Source organism: Schistocerca gregaria, chromosome 3 (assembly GCF_023897955.1).
Source record: "Schistocerca gregaria isolate iqSchGreg1 chromosome 3, iqSchGreg1.2, whole genome shotgun sequence".
In the NCBI taxonomy this organism is placed as follows: Eukaryota; Metazoa; Arthropoda; class Insecta; order Orthoptera; family Acrididae; genus Schistocerca; species Schistocerca gregaria.
Genome location: NC_064922.1, coordinates 654,670,647 through 654,688,183, shown reverse-complemented (window position 1 = coordinate 654,688,183; position 17,537 = coordinate 654,670,647). Strand labels below are relative to the sequence as shown.

Genomic DNA, 17,537 nt, shown 5'->3' with positions numbered 1-17,537 from the left:
AGAAGCTCAGGATTTCACAGCTCTTGCGGTGCAAATTAAATTGTGAAAGTATTGTGGAACGATTTGTAATAGTCAGTGGCGGACTTTTCGAAGGCACTGCTTTAATCCTTTTTTTTATAACAGAATAATGTATAAAAACAAAAATAGTCGTACTGCGAGTGACCGAGGAGAAAGCTGCTTCCTGTCGCTATAACGCACTCTTAAATATAATAAAAGACATAGCAAAATAAACTGTGATATTGTGTGCACAGGTGAAACAAACTACTTAAATTTTTCAGAGTTACAAATAAAATTTTTAGACAGGTAATACATAACTACTTGTGATTGAAACTCTTCTTTGATAGGAATATGTGACATATATCCTACCTAATGTAAATGCTAATGTAAAACTTACCGTGAATTGCTAATGTTAGCTCTTGGATAAAGTTTTAGTTTTTTCCAAACTACTTCCCGTTATTTGTATGGCATGAAAAGGCGCATTGCGATTCTGAATAATTGGATGTTTGCACCAAAAACGATAAGGATGTCAGAAACTTTTGTATCAGTCACTTATTGAAGAACGAGCATAGCATCTACACTGATTCGATAATTTGAATGTGTGCCGGAAAAAAGCTAAAGACTGCTAATGCATTCATTTCCATCACCAATTACTACACATCAACAGAAATGAAATCGCATTAAATTTAATAGAAGGCTTTTATCTACGGCGTACATAATAGAAAAGAGAAATACGTTATTTGAACCTAATATCCTCTAAAGTTTGATGTACGCAAATGCCAAACCAATTACCCACTTACGTTACTACCTCCGGTCATACACATAATGAATTTTACTTTTCGCTCAGTGACCACTGAAGTTTTTCCTTTTTTTTTTTTGCCCAGGTTTGGAACGGGTAGCGGAGGAGTTAATGGGCAGAAGGAAATGGAAACATTATCAGGAGTCAGTTTTGAGAAGTAGACCGCAAGCAGACATAGAACCCAGCAGCAGTGATTGGCAAGTTGAAGACAAATGCTGCTTTTGCGACGGTGGGATGTTCCTGAGACCAGCAACAGTGAGTATTGACTGTCATCATTCAAGACATTGCATGACACACACGTATAGAATATTATAGAATATGTCATGTCAATTGCTCAACCCATTTTGAAGGTTTGTCTTGCAGACAGATTTTTTCATTCTATTGCCCATGTTCCTTTTTTTTATTTTTTTTAAATTGTTGGTAGCTTTAGTAGCTTTATTCATTCACCCGGAGTTTAAGGGCGCTATGGGTCAGGGCGAATATGCCACCCCACTCAAGTTTTTTTTGTGTAACTTATGGTACCTTACCAAAATTACGTTTTCTGTAATTAGTCCTAATTATTGTAATTTTAGTAACAGGTATCTTACGCAAAATCGTTTTTTTATGAGTTTTGATTTGAAGTGTATGTACAAAAATAGGTTTTATTACATATTTCTACAATTTTGTGTTTTCATCAATGAGAATAATAGATGAACCAATACTGGTGCAAATGCTTAAGGTAGTGACAAGTGCATGTTAATAATATGTCCACAGAGGATGAAGATACCTTTAGACAAAGCATATACTCACTACCTTCAAGGCATTTTGTGCATAGGCAGTGTGTGTTAAAAATGATGTTTGTTGTATACTTTTTGGTTCTGTTCAAATGTCAACTGGTTGGCAATGGGTGACAAATGTTACTAGGATAATGGTTATTCTTTAAAAAATATTTATCAATATTTTTATGAAACTAGGCTGTGTAAAAAAAATCATCAAAACATAATGCTAATGTAGAAACCTGTGCATTTCAATAACAGAGTCCACAGTCAGACAGCTGCAGTAGTTCCAACAGCCACAGCAGTTTTCACGAAACTCAGTCGACAGTAGCAGCAGACAGTTCCCCTCCCAGGCTGGCGATGACAACACTCGAACCGGTCACGTCGCTGGCCGCGTCACTCGCAGCTGTCCCGACCTACAGCCCGGGACCCGCACAGGGGCACTCCGCAATGGCAACCACCCCTCCAGCAGGCCTCTCTCTCTACCCCACAGTAGCACGCCATCGGACACCTGCGGGACTCTTCCCTCCGTGGTACCTGTCACCGACGGCACCTGCTCCAAATGTTCGATCGGAAGGAAAGACTGAACCGGAAACTCCACCCGTCGTCGTATCCCTCCCTGCATCTACACCGCTGTCGGTGCCGTCAGCTGCGGCGAGTGAGCAGCCTTTGGACTTGAGTGCCAAAGCCAAGGAAGAAGCATCTGCACCCAGCACCTCACCCGTGCCTCAGCCTTTGGGATTGGCAACTTTGAGTTTGGACAGCAAGCAGATATTCAAGTAAGTGCACTTATCCGTATGTTAAAAATACTTCTACAGTTGTCTGACACTTTCATAACTTGTTAATATTGTTATAATTCTAAGGTCTGTGATCTTATCGGAATAGTGTATATTATGTAGTTCTGCATTCACCTTTCCGCTGCAGAGTCAATCAGAGGATATGAGAACATTTGGTTGGATTTACAATAAAAGAGTAATAATATGGTGGTCCATTTCAGTTTTGCCATTCAGATTAGTTATAAGGCTTAGGACTAATATTGTACTGAACAAATTTAGCAGTAACTTGTATGTTACTTGAATTCATTTTCATTCTTTACAAAGTTAAAAAAAAATCAAGGTAGCATAGTGTCAAAATCACAACAAATTTAGCAGTTATCTGCCTATGGTTTGAATGTCGTGTTAAATCTGAGGAGAAAAGGAAAAGGAAGACATACTTGCAGGATAAATGACTGTAGCTAGAAGGGTCCATTGCAGTTTTTAGAACCTTTGAAGTAGTTTCTTCATAAGAATATAGATAAAGACGTAGAAAGTTGTGAAATAACAGGTTTGCTGTGTGTGTTTGCATTTTTTGTTGATACATTTGCCTTGTTTTAGTGAGAACAGTATGCCATTCTGAAAGTAAATTTCATCAGTTACTCCAAGGGGCCTTTTTGAGATTAACAAACTCAAAGTGTGAGTATAGGAATTTAAGTTTGTATTTAGCTGGGAACTCTGTGCTACAGGAGTTTATGGAAGTGGCCAGAACTAAAGTGGCCACTGCTTATGAAACTATCTGAATTCCTGGAATAGATATTTACTATCAGTTCTGTGCAACAAATTAGTAGCTCATGCGATGGTGCTAATACTGTGTTTAGTATTAACTAAATGCAGCAGTTTTTTAGCCTGGTGTTTAGGTTATGACAGTGGAAATGTTCTGTGGCAACCTGAGCAACAGTAGTTCCATGATGACAGTGGTAGTGATGTAAATGAAGAAAATGATACTGTCACCAGTCTGGTTCTCTTAATGCTCAGAAAATGTCTGTAGAAGTAAACAGTAAATGATCTAAAATTGTAGTAAGCCCCACAGCAACAGAAGAAATTAAGAAGAAAAATAGGGGATAATACATTTGTTCATGAACAGTAGATGTTGCTGTTTGTCACGTTAAAAAAAGGAATCAAATATACAAACTGGAAAATACTTCCATATCAAGCCTGTAGGTATTTGTCTCCTGTCTTCAATCAGTTAACTGTGCCGTACAGTTTTATGTGACCAAGAGCTTTAATTGATCTCCCTTTCAGCTAAATGAGACAAAACATAAAAAAAGAAAAAAACATTGATATACTTTGCTGTTCCTCATCCACCCCAGTAAAATATGAACAGATATTTACAATTCTCCCTCCATTGTTAAGTTTTGGCAAGTAATCAACATTTCCTAAAATATGATGTGATTATACATAATTTCAGCTAGATAAAATCAAGCATATTGCCCAATAACACTGCTGTTCTTCTTTTTCAATTATTGGTTCATTTTGTAAAGGTGAAATTTGCATTTCGTAGTATGTTCCTTCCCCATTAATTCTCCCAGCCGTGAAATAAAACTAATTCACTTATACTAATATGTTTTATGGTTTCGATCACTGTGACACATTTCAGTTTTCCTCAAATTTCCAAACTCAAATTTTTATTAGTATTATTTGCCCTCAGAAAATTTTTTCATTTGCCCCATTTGTATTTTATATTATCTTCATTTGGTTTCTCAGAATTGGGTCATGTATTATTTTACTTTAAATCCCATAACAGTCAAAAGCAAATGAATTAAATACATTTCCAGGGATCAGATAACATTTGTTCCTAATCATTCTAATCCACAACACTGCAACTTCTAAGCTCAAACCCCTTTGTCCAGGTGGAATTTTGTATGTAACTTATTGCGGCAGTGGCAGCATATAGGTGTACTGCTATTAACAATTTCAGTTTAAAATCTGAAGTCACAGTCACAGAGAAAAGATATATGGAGTGCCTTCAAACACTGGTCAAATTGTTCGTGTTCTGTGCTCAAATCACTCAAAATATCTTAGGGCTGAAGAGTCTCTTCTGAGTACAACAGAACAAATATAGTAACGTATCCTTAATTAGTGATCGGTCACCATAAAGACAGCATGTTTTACACATATTTAGATATTCTACTGATCATCTGAAAAAAAATGTATACTAAGGAACTAATGACAATTGCTTTCTTTGGTAATATATGCAAAATGGCTACAAATATTTTATAAGCAAAGGTATCACACAATGTTTCCTTTGTTACACATACTGACATACTATAAGGACTGCACTTTCATACATTCTTGACATTGTTTGTGTCATTTGAATACCAGCTCTGTAATTTGTGAGTGGTACAATTACAGGGCTAGCTTTTCTGATTCGATGTCGTGATCAAGATTGTAAGGTGTATGGCCAGTATATATATAAAACTGTCCAAAAGCTACACTAGTTTACTGTACTTTTATTTCTCATAAGACAGTACTCGCAATTTCTCATCCTGAAGGTAAGCAGGATCCCTCGCCAGCCATCCTATTTCCTTATCTTCTTGTTCTTTCATTGATTTCAGTCAACTGTGGACTGCATAAAGTAAACTGCCTCTTTGTTCTGCCTTTTTCCTGATTTAAAGTCTTCCCAATATTTCTTGACTCTTTCACTGTATACTTTTTCTTTCTGTCCATGCAGTGATGTACTTTCTGACGGAAAATTCCCAGACTTCCTAACATTCTTTCAAAAGACGACCTGTTTAGAATTTCAGCTTTTGTGACATTCATTACTGCTAATTATTTTTCTCACTTTGAAGAAAAAACTATTGTGTTGTAATATTAGAGTTTTCAAGTGAATTTCCCTGTTGATACAATAAATATTATAAGGTTTCAGATACTGCATTAGATGCATCTGTAAGTCATGCAGTTAAAAATGTGAATCATAACTATGAATAACTACAGCAATATGAAATTTCCTGATTATTTAAATCTTTCATAACAGCAAGCTCATGCAGTGTTTGCTTTCCTGACTTTCTTTATTTCAAATTATAGCAACAATTAAAATTCCTGGATGGACAACATGTAAAATTTCAAATTATTGTGGCTCAACTATCTGTAGAACCGTACTCAGTATAAAATGAAGATGTGATTTTTCCACGTATGCTGTATTTATTTTCTTCATTCCGCAGTTAGTTCCAGGTTTTTAAGCCATTATCAAGCTTTTAGCTAGGAAAATGTGCCATATGTGGAAATGGCAGCATATTCACATGATATGCTTTTGTTCATTTTGATTCACAATTCATCAACCTTCAATAACAAGCTAGAAATCCAAAACCAAATGTGGAATGAAGAAATAATCTAAATAAATAAAGCCAAGATGGAAATATGCAGCATCCATTTACTAAATTTGTGGCTGTGGTGACTATTATGAAGAAGACTGTCAGTTAGTCACCATTGTTATTAATAGACATTGTATGTGTTATTGCTTTCTGGAAAGCAGAGCTTTTGTTGTCGTCATCCTTGTGCACGTTCCTTATTTTTTGTGTTCAGCAACTCATTTGGCTTTTACCTTCCATCTATGTATCATGACCATTTTTATCAGAATTTGACACTGTAAGGGGAAATACAATGAGTTTGTTTAGATTTGCAAGTGCCATGGAGGCTGTTGATGTATTTTTCCTTCCGTTACTAAACATAAGATTAATATAGTTTTTATGACTACTACTGTTCTTGTACTTGGCAGTTGATGTGATGTATGTACCATTCTCATTGTTGTCTCACAAATTTCCACCATTCTGGAAATTATACTGAGAGTGTATTTTGAGTAAAAATTTCCATGATCTTCTATCATTTCTGATTCTATGGTCCTCTAACATTTCTGACGAATGTACTTTTCTCTTGACCAGCACAAAAGTGTATACATTTACTTGTCTGTATCAGTATTATTGGCAGGTCTTCAGCTGACTGTTCATGGTGTAGCTATCAGCACTAAAGTGTATTCTTTACTTGAGGTATCACTGTGCATTTATTAATAATAGTTGTATCAAAAAGCAAATTCACTTTTGAAATCTCTCAAATTACAAGACAGAATGGCTGGCAACTACTTTTACCTTCAAGAGTCAAAATTCAAGTACTGCTGACAGATGCAACTAGCCCAAGTTGTCAGAAATATTATTTCTTTCCTGAGGAAGGATCAAGTAGTCCTCACAACGAGGATCAGTTTTTTTCCCCTTTAGATATGTCAAACAGCAACACTGGAATTATGCTTCCTGAAGACAAGTATGCCTGTTGGTCAGCCACTCTGCCCCATTACTATTATTACGATTTGATTTTCTATATTTATTGCTACTTTTCATTTCTTGCATGGATATAAGGTAGTGCTGTAGTCAGTATGCAAGAAGAATGATATGATTAATATCTTTCAGATAGTGTTTTTTCTGTCTTAATTTAGACATGTTTAATTTGTCCACAAATACATTTGCACTTATACTCAAATAATTTAAATGTTAAGAAGGATTCCATTTTTTCTTTAATAAAATAAATTTAAATATGTGGTTTTGTGTGAAAATGTAGAAGCTGTAGACCATCTTTACACTTGGCCTACACTTCTTGTTACAATACTGTTATTCTTTTGAGTTCATTTATTTACTAAGTAAATATATTTAATAAGACAAAAAATTAGCTTTTCAGCTTTTTTCTATTATCATTTCTGCTACAATCTTATACAGCATTTCCAACGGGATTTTATCTGTAACATCACTTCAAAACTTTTATTACATTAAACCATTGTCTATATAAATAGTAAAAATATGTATTTCATGCATACTTTTGGTATGTCCTCTACAAGACACAGTTGTTTAACAGTTCCAAATTGAAGAGGCACTTATACATTTTATCAAGCAGTAGACACTTTCCTCACATTGAAGTTGATTTGACTCAACTACTCAGTAACATAAATCATTTTTATAGTGTTTCCGAAAACTATGTAGTATAGTTTTCTCTCTTGATTGTGGATAGGAAAAAATAATAAATCATTCAATGTTCAAGGCACAACACTTCATTTTGTTTTTGCTAAAAAAAATTCCTTTGGGGGCCACATACTATTTTATAGTGTAGTAAGACAGAACGACTGACTATCACTTATCTTCAGGAGACAAAATTACTAGTACAAGAAAGTAACTTAACTTTGGAGCTATAATTCCTTCCTCAGGGGCAAAAGTGGAATAGGTTTGGAAAGAATGAAAATAAAGAGTATGTCACTCACATCCCAGTATTAGAGGGACCCAACTGTTGTGAGGCTGAGGGCAGATGATGTTAGGAGACAGTAAATGAGTGCAACAATGTATAGCTAAAGACATAGTATAACTCATGTGTTTATTGCTGTGCAGTTAGTTGCTATTATTTGTGGCCCTTTAAATAGTGTAGCTGTTGACAGATTGAACAGTGCTGTTATAGTCTGTTTTATTGTGTTATTGACACTGAAGTCCCAGGATGCATATATCAAGCTAATTAGTTTCTGATTGAAAACTATATACATGGCTAGTTCTGTTGTGAATAAGAGGTTTGTAGTAGGACTATACCTACTGCACTCATCATGAGAATAATCTCATGGCTTTAATATCTAGCAGTAAAAGAATATCATACAACTGACTCATAAATTTTGATAGTAAAATTATTGCTGTAATTCAAATACAGATCATAACTGATACATGTTATTGTTATTTTTAATACAGGGCGAAACCAAGAATGAGTGCAGTGGCAGGTCGAAGGACATACACAGAAGAAGAGCTTCAAGCTGCTCTGAGAGATATCCAGAGTGGAAAATTAGGAACTCGGCGTGCAGCTGTTATTTATGGTATACCACGCTCCACACTTCGGAACAAAGTGTACAAGTTGGCTATGGAGCGTGAACGTGACGCACACTTAGTGGTTCCTACAGTAGAGGAAAGAGACCTGTCTGGCGCTGAGGATGAGAAGGAAGTTGAACGTGCTTTAAGTCGTCCTCTTCTTTCTGTTGACGATCTTCTGCGATTATCTGTGCTAGATGGGGATGCTCTTAGAGTTCTTCTGGAGGAAGTTTCTGCAGGACACAATCGTGAAGCAAGTGAGTCAGCATCTTCCCCAGTGTTTCCACAATCTAGTGAACTTTGGCATGGTCTAGAACAGAGTGCATTGGGACCTTACATCTCCCAGCTTCTGATAGCTGGAAGTGCTCAAGATCCTTGCCATGCTGAAAGCGGAGGTACACTCCCAAAATTTACTTCCCCTCTTCTCCCCGAACTTGTCCGTCGCATGATGGCAGAGGAGCAGCAACAGCAGATAAAGAAGCTAGGTAGTGCCAATAATTTGGAAGCAAATACAAATATAACATTGAATGGTGCTTCAGGTGATGAGATACAGAAGTTAGGTGATAGCGACAACAGTGCTGGGCCACCGAGAGTTCCATCTGCATCATCTCAAACAGACCCTGTGAAAGCTACAACAAAAGTTGGGGAAGCAGATGAATCATCTGACACAGATGCAACAGCTTCCACTTCTAGAGTTGCCACACCACCAAATGTGATACTGAGAATTCCGTCCTTTAAACCAACTACGAAAAATGGTGTGGCTACTCCAGGAAGTGGAAGTTTGCCTTCTAGTGAAATTCCATTCCAGACTGTTGGAGTTCCTGCATTTCCTGGCCAGGAATCTAGTCATGTATTGAACAGCAGCAGTAACAATAGTAATGAGTCTTGTTCACCACCAGCGTCTAACCTTGTAGGAAAAGGGATTGGGGTCAGTTTACGTGATGTTATAGCCAAAAGCATTAGTCAGAAGTTTCAACCAACTGATCTTCCAATGTCACAGAAGCTCTTATTATCAGCAGATGAACAACCCCCATTTAAGAGAGGTCGTTTTACTCCTCCATTAAATACAAATATCACATCGTGCACTATAAAACACAATAACAATAACAACACTAATGTTGATGATAAAAACAAGACATCCTCTGCAGGTGGAAAAACTTCATCAAATTCTACTGGCAAAGGAACCCGGCCAAAACGTGGAAAATACCGTAATTATGATCGTGATAGTTTGGTAGAAGCTGTTAGAGCAGTGCAGAGGGGTGAAATGAGTGTCCATCGGGCAGGATCATATTATGGTGTTCCACATTCAACATTAGAATACAAGGTGAAAGAAAGACATTTGATGAGACCTCGGAAGAGGGAGCCCAAGCAACAACAGTCTGATGAAGTTAAAAGGAAAGATGAATCTGGGACTTCAATTCCAAGGAGTACAGCAACAACCTCATCAGCACTGGCAAATGATAAACTTAAAACTTTGCCTAAACCTCCCAAGACTGCCTTTAATTCACCTGCTCCATTACCTGGTGCACCAAATGGTCTGAAAATACCACCCTTGTTTGATCCCAGTTTATCTCTTGCCGCATATGCTAATGTTACAACAGCCTTTCCATTTTGGCCTGGTCCATTTCATGCCTTACCAGTTCCAGATTTTACCACTCCTACTGGTAGCTTTCCTCCAAATCCTGAACATTTCTTTGCACCACAAATGATACACAGGCTACAAGATGAAACTAGGACTGCACCACGAACGAGCCCCTCTTCAGTAGTTCCTCCTCTTGGGAAGACTGCACGAGAGATGGCAGCATCTTTGTATGATGGAACAGGAGCTAATGGTAATTTTCTTGATGGAATAATTCGTTCAAGTCTTGAGATGGGTTTGCCATCATCCTCACCCAAAGAAGGCAGTACAGGTGTGGGAAATAGCGGAAAAATGTCTAACAAAGCACTCATTGACCAGCTTTGTCGTAACAGTTGTGTCACTCCTCTGCCCAAAGCTCCGACACCTTTTAGTATGAAAGATTGCAGTACTAGTGTAAATAGCTCAGATGAAGAACCTGTAAAGCAAGAAAGTGTCATCCCGGAACAGCCCTTAGAATCTGCTTCTCCTGCAGAGCCTGTAGTTTGTCTATCAAATTCATCCAGTGGCCTGCCAGAACATGACTGTAGAATAGATAGTGAACATGTTACTTCAGTTCCAGATGAAAAACATAGCAAGGACAGTGTTTTGCCACTGTCAGGGGTGCACTGTGTGTCATCAACTGAAGATAGTTCTGAATTATTTACTAAAGATTCAAGTGAATTCCATAAAGAACATGTTCATAATCCAACTGAAGAAAGTGCCTGTGATAGTAAAACTGTAAAAATACTTGGTGATATTGAAGCTGCCAAAGACTTACTCCCTAAAGAAGAAGGCAACGAGGATTCAGAACAAACTGAGGATACCAAATCAATGACGGTCAACTCATAGAGAGACTGATGCATTTCTTAGCTACTATTTCATAACATGTCAAAAATTTAATGTGAATGCAAGAGATTTTATTATGTATATTGTTAAGGTGTATCTTATTTTAATCACCTTGCTGTACTGATTTTGTAGGTGTTTAACACTAATGATACTGACTGTATTTCTTCTTTATTTTAGGGAAGCAAAAGAATTCAATTTTTAAATGTGAGGTATTTGAAAACTTAATATTATCTGCCCTGAGTGTGTCACTGGCATTTCATAACATTCTTTCTTCAACATACTGATGTGCGACTACTTTTCCTGCTACTGTGAGGTCGACAATCCAAATGTTGCCAAAGCTAATGTGGAACACATGCCCTTATATTTATCAGATTTCATCAATTATTTGTCCTTCTTTTACAGTAGGTAGAATTGGTAATCTGAATGTAACTTATTTAAAAATGTAGGTGTATAAATTTGTGGAGACTTTTTAAACGTATATATACATATATATATATTTTAATATAACCAAAATGTTCTGGAGTTTTCCCAAGATATTTATCAGAGCAATTAAAATTCATTCCCATTTGTCCAAAGAATCTTCAAAGTCTCATGTAACTATTGTCAAATTCTTTATATTTTTCATTATTTACACTGAATGTTGGTTAGAAAAAAATTAATGTGCTAGTGTTAGTAATGTCAGTGCATTCATACTTCCTTTTCTATCATCATTGTTTTATGTCACTCAGAATTATTTCATTATTCTGTCATATTTGTTGTCATTTCGATTTTCACAATTCCAAGTGTCCCATTATTTTCACAACAGCAAATGTAAGATTATTGGTACGGTACAGACACGTGATGGTCAGTTCCCTTTTTAATACCTTTTTCCTCAAACAAATGAAATTATAGTCATAGTCTGGTGTGCTGGGTACTTAAAATATCACTTTCACTGTTGTAAATTCTGTGATGTGCTCTTGAGTCATTTGCTCCAACAATTTTTCTGTCATTGCGTGCATTGTCATTTTGCTTGTATCACTGTATGTAACCAGTGTGTCTTCTGTCTGTGCTTATACTGTTGATAACAGATGATCCTGGTATCTGTCTTATCCTTCAGACAGGTGCTTTGATGTTCAGAAATTTAAATATTTAGGAAAAATTTTTTAAAGATGTCTTGGGGCTCTCCAAGAATTTTACTTGTCTGTGATGAAGCCAAATTTTGAATGTATATTTTCTCTATCAATATCTTATATATATACTAGACTAGTTTATATATTGATAAAAGAAACATGAATTTTGTTTGATAATTGAAGTGCAATTAGAGATGGTATGAACTTATACACATTGTACCATACATATATATTTACAATTTATACATGTTTGAGTATATGGCATTAAATTATAAAGTAAGTGGAGGCAGAAATGATGAAACAAATGTGAGGGATGTAATCAGTGACAGTGTTAAGCAATTGGAATTCGGCCACAGGTCATTTCTTGTATAACCATTCTGCGTTAATCAGTGGGATATTTGTCACAGGATAGTGGACAGTTGATAAGATTTTTTTAAATACAGGGTGAAATCATAAGTACACCAGTCACATGTTTTGGATACATTAAGTAAGCATGAACTTCATGTTGCATTTACTTCGGGAACTAGGTAAATGTATTTCATGTCCTTACATAAGTTTGAGCATATACATTGTTGTCATCCATCAGGATGACATCTTGTTCTTGCTTTGCTTCCAATTTTACTGTTTGCAGTTGGTGAATGTCTGGCACAGTTACAGACAAACTTTTTCCAGTGTGTTTAATAGTCTGAGTTTTTCCATTTTGACAATATTTATATTTTCAGTGTGTAAATGTTAGAGTTGTCAATTCCTTTAATGCCTAGCACAGAGGAGCATGTTGGTGACAGGACACCAAGCCCTTAGTCCAGATCTGTAACCACATTTTTGGGGAATGATTTTCAGTAGTCTTACATTCCATAGGAAAAAAAATTACTTCACAAGCTTTTATTGGAGAAGCAGAATGCGTACATTCCAGCTGAACATGTACCAGAAAATTTTCCCCTAAATTGAATGTGATGTGATCTCAAACCAGTAATGAAGAAAAAGTGCCGTGAAGATAAAAAGAGACAATTAAATGAATTTTCATCAGCATGATGTTCTGTATGTTTCAAAGTAATAATATATCAGATGGAAGCTGAGCTTCCCATTAAGCTTTATTATAGTAAATGAATATTATAAATATGCTGATGAGCATTCTAGAAATGTTCCAGATGATTTTTTAATATATGTGTGTATGTGTAAGGTGAACTTATTCTCGCTGTAATTTTGTGTGAATGATTAAAAGAGAAAGTGAAGTTGCAGCCTATAGTGCAATGCCAAGAACTGTTTAAGTTTGATTTTGTTATACACAAATATATATAAATATATATATATACATATAATTTTTCATGAATATGGTGTACAGAAATTTTTCTTTTTAACTTTTTGTGTTGCTATTGTGATATTTTTCCCAAAAATATATTTAGAATTTAAATGAATGACACAAAAAATGTTTGCGTGAAACATTAATATATTTTATTATCATAATATACACAAACAAAAGTTGTCAAAAGTTATTATTTAAGAAGAAGAAATTATTTTTACCATTTTGTGTGATGTGCAGACATAAATTTTTGTTTACTCACTGAAATTCTTTCTGTAACTTAAATAAAGTCAGAAAATTTTGGAACGCATTAAGTACAGTGGTAGGAGTTCAACAGCAGCTATGACATACCTGCGGTCTGCTGATGTATTTGTTTTAACTGAAGAAGAAAAGAAATCATTGTAGAAAAATTGTGTACGGCTGTGATATATAGAAATATATTTGTGGAATATTTTGGAATATTTTCCATATGTACATTCCAAGTACACTGAAATTGATACATGGTAATTGTAATACTGGCAGGCTTCTTGAGAGAAGTTTCAGTGACACTCCCCCTCTCAGAAAGATTATGTGTATGAAAAATCCAAACAGAAAGCACTTCATTGTTAATGCCTCCCCTAGAAGTCATGTTAGTTATTTTAAAATTGCATTGTCTTTGTTTTGTTTAACTCTGTACAAATTTTTACAAATGGTGCAAACACTATGTTGTTAAGTAAAGTTATCAATGCATGGAATCATGTATCTGTTCAACACTGAGGTTCAATAGGTATTTAATATATTTGTGGCACTTTTAAGCAATCTGTTAATGCACACATGCTAAAGGTCTGCTCCCCACATACTCAGTGCTGCTACCTGCCTCTGTGAAGTTAGCATGCACCAGAATACTCTATATAAATTTAATGGTTATACATATGTAGTTTCTGTAAAATGTGACTGATTTTTATACATGCCTTTCCCTTACTCGCTGTGAGGGATAAAATGCTTGTATTTCACTTATGTATCATACAGTAGACAGGTAATACCACAGGAAAGCAACTGTTCACTTTGTAGTTTTACTACCTGAGTTCACCATATTCAGCTGTATATATGTACATTCATATTGTCTGCATTTAACTAAGCATCCATTATTGTGTGCTGTATGTGTTTGTGACATTTTTCCTGTTATGGTAATGGACATACAATGTATTGTCTTGAATGACAATGCTTACACATTTGTTGAATTTTGTACAGAGAATTACTGTAATATCCAGAACAGCAGCTCCAACAGTACCACAAATTTCCATATGATCATGTGTCATTTTACTACTGCTATTATTGTAATATTTTATTAGTATGTACACAGATATTACTACAGTTTACAGTAAGAGTATGTAAGCAATTAGCTGCTGTTGGGACTAGTTCTGTTTTAGTGTTAGATTTTAGGAACTGTTTGCTCTCATATGTTATTTCTACACACACACACACACAAAATTATATTTTTATTTCAACAGTTGTTTTGAAAATTATTTCCCAATCAGCAACATTCAAAACCTGGTACCTAATCAAATGTATCAATACTGCATTAAAATCAAGTCATACATGTACTGAGTGCAACATTACATTATGTACAAGAAACATTGTTTTATGAAAAGTACAACAGCCACATATTTGCATCTTATGGTTTAAAAACTGTTTTTAAACTTCCTTCTGCTATTCTTTGGAGATGTTTTATGTAATTCATGTGCATTAATTATAGTTATTTCACTTACATATGATTTGTTCAATGTGAACAAAATTAAATAAATGTTATCAGTGCACATATTTTGTTGCACGTAAACTTTCAGTACAATTACCCATCTGATATTTTATGATGCTGTGTGAATTAACTGTGTTGTTTGTATACTATTCCAATCTTTTGAGAAAAAGTTAGGCTTTACAATTTCATGAATACTCATAAACTGTCCTCTCACACTGATGTGGTGGATTAAAGCAATGATAAACAAGGGTTATTAGAACACAAGTTTTCATATAAAAGAAGTATTTAAATAAAAATTCCACCTTACAGTTGTCCAGTATGACTGCTACCTGTGGCTCTATTTCCTATAAATTTATGAAAGGTGTCATTAGCGGACAGTGGTTGCATCACATTCAAAACATAGTACTTGTTAGTTAATATATGTAAGTATTATGTTCATTTCTTGGCTAGTTGTACATCATACAGAAAAAATTTAAATTATTTTTAATTCAAAATACATGTCATTCATTATCAGTAAATGTTACAGAATTTCAGTGAACACAGTAGTTGATGCTTATGTTATGTTATTTTGGAAAAAGAAAACTTCACACTCAAATGAACACAAACAATCACACCAAATTATTTATTTGTTAAATTTGTGCATACTAGCAGCAAGCCATCAAATTTAATTAAAAAATTTGAGTGCTGCTTAAATTTAGGATGTAATAACTACAGGAAACCTCTAGATGAAGAGAAGTGAAGTGTCAATGATCACAAACTGATTGTTGTAATTACACTCTTATTAAAACACTACCACTGCTGAATACTAGATAAGTGTAAAAGTGAAAGGCACCAACAGTACTTATAATACAGTGGTGTACTGTTGCTTGTCTATGACAAAGAGCACTGGAAAACAGACAGTAAATTTAACTATACAAATGTATTGCTCTATAAAAATATTTGTTAGTAAGCAAATTCCCTTCACCTTGCAATTTTAAAGTAAGACCTCTGGTGAAAGCAAAAAGACGAAGAAGTTGATGTAATTTACATTCGACTGTAACATGATACATGAGCATTATACTGATGTAAAAATGTCTGTAAAGCAGGTTTTGCAAATGAAATAAGGTTGTGTGTAAAGAGTTTTACTTTGGGAAGGGTTCGTACTTAATATGTAGCTGAACATTCAGAAACAGGTCTTGCATTTTTGAGGTATTGATAGTGTAAAACATTGAGCAGGGAGCAGGGACTTCTCTTTGGATGTCTAGTCACAATTTTCTCCAGACAGCTCTGCACATTTACTGAGGGGGGAGGGTTACAGAATCATCACTCTACAGAATTAGTGAGATGTAAATCACTCTTGCTTACATTATCTGCAAGATAAATTTCTGTGTGATTCCATCGTGCAACTTCACTGAATGTACTGTAATGCCATACATACCTAACTTGTTTCAGCCTCATAAATAGATGATAATATTGTATGATTAATCTGACTGTTGTGTTCCAGCAAACTGAAATATACTCATTCGCAAAAGAAATCTGGATGATACATCTAAAATAAAAATAACCCTGCACATTGTTCAGCATAGACATTATTCTCAAAATGTCTCAAGTTTTGTTGCTTTTTCTTCCACCTGTGTCTTTCTGTGTTTTCAAATACAGTGCTCTTCCACTTTGCAGGATGATGTTCTTTGCAGCTTACAGTATCCTTAATGTAAAACTCATACAAAACCCCAACCAATGTCCACTACTCTATATGCCCTCTTAAAATTATCAGTGATACACAGTGCTGGTCAGACTGTTGTCCTTCCTCCAAAATTGATATTGGTAGTGACTATTCTGTGAATTTGCAGTAACAATGCATTTGTCATCCTTACAATATTAAGCCTTACAAGATTTGACTGAGGTTATGTAAGCTAATCAATGTATTATGTCACAACTTCTGCCATGTGAATCTTTTGAGACAAGCTTAATACAGTTCTATGGGGGAAAGAAATGATGTGTGTGAGAGACCAATATGGTGTACATTCCCAATGTCATCCTAGACACAACGAATAATTTTAAAAGTATCTGATAGAATGAACAGTGCACATCTCCAACTGCCTATACTCTCTTTTATCATTGCCTTTAATTCAAAGTTAATGTATTTTGAAGACCTATGACAGACTAACAACACAGTTAAATATGTGAAGAAAACATTAAACAAGACAAGTATGTGGCATCTGTATAATTTTACATAGAAATGCAATAAAACACTTTAAGCACATTGGCTTTCAACATAAAAGTTGCAAATTATAGGCCATAATGTAAAGCGAAACAAAACTGTTCTTTAAACTTATTCTTGTGGTAAATGCATCTCTCTTAGGGAAAAATGTGAATCTGCTTTCTAGAATCCAGAGAAAGTATGATTCTCTCTCTCTCTCTCTCTCTCTCTCTCTCTCTCTCTCTCTCTCTCTCTTACATGTTGAAACTTTCATAAAACTTATGTGATTTTTAACATAAAACAAGAGATTATGTATCACATGTTTCTGACTCTGTTTTCGTGATTGATTTATCACATTGGCCCTAATTGCATTGCTGCCAATAACTGTAATGATACATGTATTGCACTGTTTTCAGATTCAGTGATAAGAATCAGTTGTTTCTTGAAAAAGAAAAAAGTAAGAGATTTGATTGACATGCCATGACATGACATTTTAATGTGAAAGATATTTCAAACTGTTTTAAGACTGATTGTTATGCCAGTAATTCTTTTCTGTGATGTACTG

The 17,537-nt window shown here is 35.1% G+C and overlaps 1 protein-coding gene across 6 annotated transcripts in view; it reads left to right on the top strand.

Annotated features, from left to right (window-relative positions):
- LOC126354616 (mushroom body large-type Kenyon cell-specific protein 1) overlaps window positions 1-17,223 on the top strand; it is a 146,025-nt gene extending 128,802 nt beyond the window's left edge. For all 6 annotated transcript variants that reach the window (XM_050004380.1, XM_050004381.1, XM_050004378.1 and 3 more), the window contains exons 2-4: window positions 882-1,051; window positions 1,813-2,330; window positions 8,072-17,223. In XM_050004380.1, coding sequence (XP_049860337.1) covers window positions 908-1,051; window positions 1,813-2,330; window positions 8,072-10,652 — 3,243 coding nt within the window. In that variant the 5' untranslated portion in view covers window positions 882-907 and the 3' untranslated portion in view covers window positions 10,653-17,223. The remainder of the gene's footprint in view (window positions 1-881; window positions 1,052-1,812; window positions 2,331-8,071) is intronic.
- Window positions 17,224-17,537: the final 314 nt, after the last annotated feature.